We start from the raw sequence: 10,269 nt of genomic DNA on the forward strand, positions 1-10,269 counted from the left end.
TTTTGAGACAGGGTCTCCCTGTAGCCCTAGCTGTCCTGGAACTCACTATGTAGACCAGGCTGGCCTTGAACTCACAGAGATTCCTCTGCCTCTGCCTCTGCCTCTGTGCTGGGATTAAAGGCATGAGCCACCATGCCCAGCAGACTTCCAGGTCTTAAAGGTGTACTTCAGATGGGAACTTTTTGAAAGACTGGGCTTTGTGGTATACATACCCCTTTAATCTCATCACTCGAGAGGCAGAGGCAGGCCTTTGTGAGTTCAGGGCCAGCCTGGACTACATAGCTAGTTCCAGGCTAGCCAGGGCTGCACAGTGAGACCATATCTCAAAAAAAAAAAAAAAAAACCAAAAAAACAAAACCCAGCCCCAAATTTCCAAACCAAATCAAAGGGAGGAGTTTTTGCCTTTCTCCCCCCCATATATGTGTGTGTGTGTGTGTGTGTGTGTGTGTGTGTGTATATTCGGTTTTATTTTTTACCTAAAAATATCTGCATCTTTCTCTTGAACTTTTTTTTGGCTCTTTCTGGTGCTCTCTAGCTACTTTGTCAATGTACCAAAATTTAGGATAAAAGAGTTTATTTTGAGAAGGTGTGTTAAGAATATCTAAAAGACTTTGTTAAAAAAATTTAAGACAGGAGCTCACCATGTAGCCCAGGTTAGCCTTGACCATTTAATCATCCTGCTTCAGCCTCCCTGAGTACTAATGCCTGTGCTTCTGCATCCAGCTTAAAAACATTTTTTTTTAAAAGAAAACTTCAAAGATACACAAATAGAATAAAAAAATGAACCCTGTGTATCTGTTACTCAGATTCAACAGTTTTCAAGTCTGCTGCCTTTGCTTTGTCCTTCCTTTGATAAGTAAATCTCACATCTACTGCACTATCGTGCACCATCAGTGTGTTTCACTAAAGTAGACATTATGTAAATACAGTGCCACAATCATAGCTAACAAAATGAACACTAATTCACTGATGTTATCAGTTACTCAGTCCATAATCAGATTTCCTTGCTTTTTAGAAATGTCTCTTTACATCTGGTTTGTCCAAATTCAGATCAAATAAGTTCCACACATTACATTTGGTTAAAGAACAATTTTTAAAACAGATGGTTGTTAAGGAACCACGTGGGGAAGCTCTTATTGAATCTTAGAGCAGTTTTAGTTTCAGCTCTCTGTAACAATCTCTTGTCACCCTTTATTCCAAACTAGTTGACTTTTCTTTTATTGTGGGGGCGGGGGGGGGGAGAAAAGAGGATCTCCAAATTTGATACATTTCAGAAATTAAAAGATATTTTATGTATTTAAAATACCAACATAGAGATTTGTTAGGTTATATAGAGTAGTCTAAAGAGGATCTTAGCAGTTTTCTGATGTGGCTAGCTGTATAACATTGTTTTGAATACTAAAAATCATCAGACCATTTTGAGTGGGGACTGCTTTGCATAGAAAAGAGGATCTCCAAATTTGATACATTTCAGAAATTAAAAGATATTTTATGTATTTAAAATACCAACATAGAGATTTGTTAGGTTATATAGAGTAGTCTAAAGAGGATCTTAGCAGTTTTCTGATGTGGCTAGCTGTATAACATTGTTTTGAATACTAAAAATCATCAGACCATTTTGAGTGGGGACTGCTTTGCATAACTATCCTAGGAGAAAACCTATCTGATCATAGCTCAACGCCTTTCTCAAATTTTGGAGTGGAAACGGTATAGCCATGTTATGGCTATTAAATATAAACTGTCTTTCCTTAGCTTTTATTTTGCTATTTTCCAAGATGCAGATGGAGATTTATATTGCTTCTCTGGGACAGCAGAGACTTTTATGTAACTCCCTAAACTCATCTAGGGAGATACACAGATGGTTTTTGTATTGAAGAGATTGCTGATTCTTTTGAGCATTGTATTTTTGGAGGTGGGGGTGTGGGCCGAAGCAGACATTGCTTCTTTGGGGTTGAAAATTTCCTGTTGTAAATATGTATTTTATATTTGTTTTGTAGGCTGAAGACGTTAAGTGACAAGTCAAGAGAAGCGAAAGTAAAAAGCAAAGCCAGGTAAGCTCCTGACTTGAGTTTTGTGTGACTTTTGATCGAATTTGTGATAGTAGAATCTTTTCATGGATTTTAGATCTGTTAACACGTCATACCACACAAATTGCTTCTAAATATTGTGACATAGGGAAATTTTGTGATAAATCTGTGAAATAATTGGAAAACAATGAAGTGTAATCATTTTTCTCTAAGACAATCAATAGACATTGTTTGGCACTCTGTGTATTGAGACCAAAGTAAAAATTAATAATGAAACAGAATCTGACAAATGAATCTATTTGCTGTATTTGTGTTACCTGTTTTTATATGAGAATACCAGAATTGTGTGTGTGGTTTTTGTTTTTTATTTTATTTTTAAGTAAAGTATGTGACCAAATTAAATCACCATTCCCATTTGAGGGCTTTGATCCAGTGTATTTATTATTTTTAATGTAGCAATTATGTTAAAATACTTCCTATATTACATGCTAGAGATAATCTCTGCCAAATTAATAGTTGATACATTACAGTACATTACTTCTGAAATGTATTTTTCTGAAAGTTCAGATAAATTGTCATTAGCTTTTTAAAAAAAAAATGTGTGTGTGTGTGTGTTTATTTGCATCACATGAATGTAGGACCTGTGGAGGCCAGAACAGGGCCTTGGATCCTCTGGAACTGGAACTACAGGTGGTTCTTGAGCTGCCTGATCTGGGAACCAAATCCCAGTCCTCTAAAAAAGCAGTAAGCGTTTATGACCCAAGTTATCTCTCTAGTCTTTTCATTAGTGATTTTAAAGTAATTCGTGTACTAATTGACAGTGCCAGGCTTCTTCTATGTATTATAAATATTTTTTAAATAAAAATATTTTAAAAATATTTTTTATGGGAGCTTGGTTCCCAGCACCCACATGGTGGCTAACAATCATCTGTAACTCTAGTTCCAGAGGATCTGATGCCCCCTTCTGACCTCTGTGGGCATTGCACGACACAGGTGCACTTACATACATGCAGGCAGTACTCTCATACACATAAAATAAAAATAATAAATAAAATTTTTAAAAAAATTTTAGTTTCATGTGTATGAGTGTTTTTTCTGCATCTGTGTAAGTTTACCATATGCATCAATGCCCATGAAGGTCAGAAGATCCCTGATACTGGAGTTAAGGATGGTTGTTAGGTGCTATGTGGGTGCTGGGAATCAAACCCTGGCCCTCTGGAAGAACAGCCAATGCTGTTAACCTCTGGACCATTTCTCCAGCCCCCATGTAACTTTTTTTAAAATTGAAAGTAATTTTAATTAAATGTTTGTTTTGGCAGAACTGTTGCATATTTGCCAAAGTACTCTGCTGGACTAGAATTACTTAGCAGGTAAGTATTGTCCTTTAAAGAAGAAAGTTATACTTAAATTTTTGTTTGACAATATTATAATTTTATAGGTAAAAATTTAAAATACCAAATTTCGCATTAATATAATGGTTCGAAATCATTTACTACTTTCCCTTGAAGACTTCTGCTTTTCACTTGTCAGTACAAAATCCATTGAGATTTTTTGGGCAGATACATTACTATTGTATTTACTAGTGGGTATTTTATTACGTGTGTTTATGTTTTTTTTTTTTTATTTTAAGAAAACGGATTCTGAATTAAGAGTATCCAGTTTGTTTTTTTATTTTTGAGACAGGGTCTTGTGTAGCACAGGCTAGGGCCATCTCTTGTCTAGCAGAAGATAACCTTGAACTTCCTGATCCTCCTGCCACTATCACCTGAGTGCTAGGATTTCAGACGTGCACCACCATACACAGGTTATGTGGTGTGGCGATCAAGCTCAGGACTGTGTTGCTAGGAAAACACTCTTCGAATCTTAATTTTATACCATTCATTTATTTTCCAATCCATTTCTGTTGACAAGCAGATTAATATTAAGATACAGTTTTCTTAGACAGGATACCGAAAAAGCAGCAAAAGAAAAAACAGGTAAATTGGACACAATAAATTGCCTGCCCTGGCTCCCACACTAGCTGCTTCAGGAGCAAGAACAGGACTGCTGCTGGGCTGGGGTGTGGGCATGGCTGGCTGCTGCTGTAGTGGGGCCAGATGGACCAGAGTTGATGTGTTTGCCATGAAGCCTTCCCCTAGAAGTAGCAAGCCATCTAGCTTTTCTCTGCATCACAGCTGTGCGTGCATGTGTGTGCACACGTGAAAGTCAGTATAACTTAGGTGGTATTCTGTTTCCACCTGCCCAGTGCTGGGATTATAAGCAGCCACCATCATGGCCAGCTGCCCCTCCCACCCCACCCAAGAAAAAAACCCATATGGGTTTTGAGGAAAGAACTCGGGTCCTTATGCTTGCAAGGCCAGCAGTTTACTGACTGAGCTGTCTCCCCAGCCCTGAATATAGGCTTTTAAGCAGTGTAGTATATACCACAGTTAAAAATTAGTCTCCTGCTCTTCCAGGTATGGTGTTTGGAGGCAGTCAGAATAATCCAGGTTTTCCTACAATACAGCCTCTATCAGAACTAGGCTGTCCTGAACCCCCGATTACAGGGTTGTTTACCTTTATACCAAGAAAGGTGGGAAAGCACCGAAACCCGTGTGTGCTTTATACCACACAGACTTAAAGGGGTTTGTGCTGTGAGATCTAAAATCCTTATGAGATTGTCCAAAACAAAAAAAAAATCAGCAGAACCTATGGTGGTTTGATGTGTGCTAAATGTGTCCGTGACAGGATCAAGCATGCTTTCCTTATTGAAGAGCAGAAAATTGTTGTAAAATTGTTGAAGGCACAAGCACAGAGAAAGTGAAAAAGGCTTTTCTTAAGTTAAAAAAAGAATTAGTCTAAATCCCTAGAGAGCTAATGCTTTATAAAGCAGTTTGCTTTGTCCAGGATAGAGGGTAATTGTCAGTGTACGATGGATGATCAGCCTGACTGTGAAGTGTTCTGTTCTATATAGTAGAGAATATGGTCCTTAATTATTTGAATAGATTGCTGCATTATGAATCATTGACTTGGAATTTTAAGGATATCTGAAAGAAAATTTGAGGAATTTATAGCCAGGGTCGTCTTCTCAGTACAGTGTTACAGCAGGGTAATCCACGTGTTGAAAGTGACTGGGTGGGAAGGAGTTTCAGGGCTGCATGAGGTGCATAACACTTGCCGTGGTGGGCTGTTTAGGTTTTGTCTGTGGGGAATTACCTTGATTTATGTTAGTTGAGGTGGGAAGACAAGCTCTCTGTGAGCTGCTCTGTTCCCCTGGGAGGGGAGCCTGGATGGTATGATTGGGAAATATGGGAAAGGCTGAGTACTAGCTAGTTCATTAGTTCATTGCTCTTCGCTCTTGATGGAATGTGACTAGCTCTGAACTGTGGATGTGACCAGCTGCTTCACAGTCCTGCTGCCTTGACATCCCCCACAATGCAGGCTGTAGCCTGGAATTGTGAGCAAATCAACCCTGCCTCACTCTAGTTGCTTTTGTCAGGGCTTTTTAATCACAGCAACAGGAAGAGAAGACACTGGGTGAATCTGTCATTTAGGTAGTGCCAAATAGAACAGAAAAAAAGCCAAACTCAGTAATGTGGGAGAGGGTGACATACGTGTGGAACGCCTGTATGTAATGGGGGAAAAGGAGATAGTAGGAAATCGTCAGAAAAGAGTGATGTGGGGTCCACTGGCAAGTAGTGTGTAATTTGCTCTTCCATTGAGAAAATGTTAGTCTGTCAAAAAGTCTGAATTGGAAGTCAGTTTGTTCATTCCTTTATTCAGCAGACATTACTAAGTCTTCTGTGCTAATTACTGAGACAACAAAGTTGGAAAAGTAAGATTCATCTTGACAACTCTGGTGCCTAACAGTGCCTGGCATTCAATAAGTACTTGTTGATTTTAATTGATATGTACACAATCAGATACACCAGAGAAATACGTCACACTTTCTGTTAGTTGGCAATGACAGTAGGACTATATTAATTATGTAACCTTGTACAGTGTTTTCATTACATGTAGATGCTGGTAACAGTCTGTTGGGATTATCAGGTTGGCTTTCCTATTTAAATTCAATGGGAAAATCTCTTGACTATGAAGAGACACTATAAATTCATCACATACATATGCTTCTTTAGATAATAACTTTGATAGAATTAAATAAGATGGAAAAAAATCAAGTTTTCTGTCAGTAACCATATAGGTAATAAGTTCAGAAATTTTTTTCTTTTTTCTTTTTGAGACAGGGTCTCCCTGCAGCCCCAGCAGGCCTGGAACTCACCGTGTAGACTAGGTGGGCCTTGAACTCACAGAGATCTGCCTGCCTCTGCCTCCCAAGTGCTGGGACTAAAGGTGTGCACCACGATGCCCAGCCAGAAATTGTATTTTAAAAATTTATTTTGATGGGCCAATGACCTGGCTCAGCAGGTTAAAGATCCCCACTGTGCAAGCCTGGCAACCTAAGTTCAATCAGAACCCATGGAAAGAAAACTGACTCCACAGAGTTGTCCTGAGTTCCACATATATACCATGGCATGCATGCCTAACACACTCATGCACGAACATACGTAAGAAATAGTAAAACTATAGCAATTGTTAATTACATTATACTAACTGCAGTAATTAAAAATTAAAACTTTATATTTTGAGATGATTTCAGTCTTACGAAAGTGTTGCAAAAAAAGGAATCTCAGCTTCTCCCAGTACTAGCATTTTGAGCAACTGTAGCACAGTGATCAAAAGCAGCAAATTAAATGTTGGTAAACACGTTACTGCAAACCCATTCAGATTTTGTTTTTGAGAGAATCTACCTGTAGCTCCAGCTGTCCTGGAATTTGATGTGTAGGCCATACTGGCCATGATCTCGCAGAGATCTGCCAGGATCTGCTGGGATTAAAGGCATATGTCACCATGCCTGGTTTATTCAGATTTTATTAATTGCTACTGATAGCATTTTTTTTTTCTGGATGAAGCTAGATCTAGAACCAGGAATATGCAGTAGGTCTGCCTCTATTACCTTTAGTCTGGAGCAGTTCATGACCTTGGCACTGCTGAAGAATACTGGTCAGTTATTTGCAAACTTCATCAGTTTGGGATTTTCTCATGTTTCCTAATGCTTTTCCTAGTGCCATTCTGCCAAGAATATCAGTAACTGTGTGTGATTGGGCATCATATTAGGAGGCAGATGATATGGGTGCCTCATTGTTGCTGATGTTAATCTTGATCACTCACTAAAGTATCTTCTTGATTTCTTGTTTGATATTTTCCCTCAGGATAACGAGTGTTCTGTAGGGAAAACTTTCTGAGACTTAGATACACTAAGTTTCTCTTTGTATTTTCACCTACTCATCTTGCACCCACTAGAAGTGTTTCCTGACAGTTATTTCTGTTATTTACCAATAATGGGTTCATAGTACTCATAATTTCTTCTAAAATTACTAATTGTAATTCTACTGTAAATAAAAGTTTAAGCTAGGAGTGGTGGCTCATTCCTGTAATCCCAGCATTCAGTATTCAGAGGCAGGAGGATTGCTACAAGTTTGAGACTAGCCTGGTCTATATAATATAGCAAGCTCTGGGCTAAGCTAAGTCTATATACTGAGACTCTCTCTCAAAAGATAGAGGGGGAGGTTTTATCGTTTCCATTTTCAAAAAATTATTTATTTAATAACCACATAATTAGAAGAAGCATTGACATATTCAGTAGCAATTTCCAGAGCTAAGATGTATCTCTTTCAAAATTGGTTGTAAATTTTTAGGTTTACAGTTGAATTAATACAGTTACACAATATTGTACTCAGTATAAACCCTATAAGACATAAAATTAAATGAGGTTATATGAGGTTTTAACCTTTAAAAAGATCTCCATTTTGTTATTAAAATACACCATTTCATACAGAAAAATCCATTTTTAATGCAATTGACACTAAGATGTTTGCACATGCATTTCTAATCTCTATATATCTGATTATTACGAGTCACAGTCGGTTACTTTCTGAGCTCCTTGGCATCTGAGCATGGATAGAACATCATCAGATAGATTTCAGTGGTAATGTTTTTCACATTTGCTAATTATTAAGGAGCAAATTTTTATACATTGAAGAATTAGTTTTTAAATTTTTAAAAAATGTAATAACCACATGATTAGAAGAAGCATTTCATTACAGCTTTAACATATTCAGTAACACACTCCAGAGCAAGGATACATCTCTTTCAAAAGTAGCTACAAAATTTTTAGGTTCGCTGTTGAATTAATACAGTTATACAATATTGGACACAGTATAAGCCCTGTAAGACATCAAATTGGATGAGTTTTTAACCTTTAAAAAAATCTCCATTCCATTTTAAAATATACTGTTTCTTACAGAAAGACTGTTTTTGCTACTGTCACTGAGATGTTGGTGCATGCGTCTCTAATCTGTATGTATCTGATTATTACTAGTCATAATCAGTTGCACTCAGATCCTTGGCGCCTGTGTATGTCTATAAAGTTATCGAGTAGATTTCAGTGGTAATGTTTATCACCTCTACTAATTGACATGATGTAAATTTCCATGCTTCCTCCTCAAATATAATACATTTTTTTTAGTTTGCTGATTTTTTTTTTGTGTGTGTGTGTATATCACACAGAACATCCCAAACCATCTTATTCAACTATATACCCACTTCCAAGATGGCACCCTCCCTTATACCCCCGCCCACTAGAGCCCTTATACTCGATCATCCTTGCTACTGTTGTCGGCACCCCAGCCATTCCCCACTACTGGTGGATCTAGGCAGCCTATCTATAGGTCTTTGTTTTAGGAAGGTCAGCTGTTCCTCATCTAGCAGTAATCAGCGGTCAGTATTCCTTTAGATAAGATTGGAGTCTGCTGTTTATTTTTCCAGTTTTATGCTGGGTTACTGTCTGGGAGTCTCTTGGGCCACCCTGGCCAACAACTCAGAAGAATGTATCTCCTATCTGGCATTGTTTCTTGTTATGTAGCCTTTAGCTATACATATGGACTCTTAAAAAATTATATTGGTCCCATTAATCTTTGGTTATACTTTCCTTTTGGGCCATATAGTTGGCCCAAATAAACCAATTTATTTTTACTCTTAAGGTTGTTTGAGGATCTATTGCTGAGGGGTCACATGGGCTTGGGAGTAGCCTCTGGCTCCTTTCTTTTACCAGTTCTGCCTGTGTGAAGATAAGTCAAAGGTCCTGCTTGACCATAACTAGCTTCGCTTGGAAGCGTGGAGGAAATGATTCCTCTGTGTTGACCCTCCTCTTTGTAGACTGGACACTGGTTCAAGTCCATCTGGTGGGGTCTCCTCGGCCTCCTTGATCAAGAGGACAGTTGGCCCACCACAATTACAGGACATTTTGGGAGATGCTCATAGTCCCATGAAACTAGTCGACCTAGGAGGGCAAGGAGCAAAAACTGTCCTTTATGTCCCTCTGACCAAATTATTATAGGCCTCAAAGTATGTCAGTTATATATCCAAGAAGTTTAGTTGCACCAGTCTGGTACTTTTAATAACTGTGTGTCATGTAGATAAATCTTGGGCAAAGACCAATTGTTCTCATATAAACCTTACCTAGACTTATATTTCTTGATCTGGTGTGTATAATTTGTCATTAGGTGGTTGTACTAATATGGTTCCCTCTGGTTTTTAAAACTAGCTAGGCATTATTTATCTCACATTGTCTAACACCTTCATTATGGTTTCCCCAGTTAAGGCGTCCCTGTTTTCCCCCTTTCTCCCTTAATAATACCCTTCTCCTATGGTCCTACCTCTCTTGAGCTCCTTCATTCCTTGTATACCCTTCCCTCCCCCCTCCCTTAAACTAACCCAATTTTTATCCATATCTCCCTTATTACGGCCTGTTTCCTACTGTTTTTCTCTTTCAGGTTCTTTCTTTGCCTTTAACCTCCCTGGTTCCTTTCCATTATCCTGGTTCTTGTAGTTGTGTCTGGATACATGCTCACTTACCAGAATTTTGTTCTAGGATCCACATATGAAGGAGACCATACGTCAGTTTTTTTTCTGAGTCTATGTTACTTCACTTAGTATAACAGTTTCTAGTTCCATCTATTTGCCTCCAAATTTCATGATTTCATCTTTCTTTACTGCTGAGTAAAACTCCATCATATTAAATGAACCAGGGAGTCATTATCCACTCATCAACTGAGGGATGCTTAGGTTGCTTCCATTTCTTAGCTATTGTGAAAAGAGCAGCAACATGGATGTACAAGTGTCTCTGCGATAGGATGAGTTCTTT

At 38.2% G+C, this 10,269-nt stretch overlaps 1 protein-coding gene across 5 annotated transcripts in view; it reads left to right on the forward strand.

Moving 5' to 3' along the window:
* The window catches only part of Dtnbp1 (dystrobrevin binding protein 1), a 129,585-nt gene that overhangs the window by 6,795 nt on the left and 112,521 nt on the right, over positions 1 to 10,269 (forward strand). For 3 of the 5 annotated variants that reach the window (XM_029562591.1, XM_008831372.3, XM_017797664.2), the window contains exons 2-3: positions 1,998 to 2,051; positions 3,347 to 3,397. In XM_029562591.1, the coding sequence (XP_029418451.1) occupies positions 1,998 to 2,051; positions 3,347 to 3,397 (105 nt within the window). The remainder of the gene's footprint in view (positions 1 to 1,997; positions 2,052 to 3,346; positions 3,398 to 10,269) is intronic. The other 2 variants (XM_029562592.1, XM_029562593.1) reach the window with 1 other exon arrangement.

This window comes from Nannospalax galili, unplaced genomic scaffold, assembly GCF_000622305.1.
Source record: "Nannospalax galili isolate Female #2095 unplaced genomic scaffold, S.galili_v1.0 scaffold30, whole genome shotgun sequence".
In the NCBI taxonomy this organism is placed as follows: Eukaryota; Metazoa; Chordata; class Mammalia; order Rodentia; family Spalacidae; genus Nannospalax; species Nannospalax galili.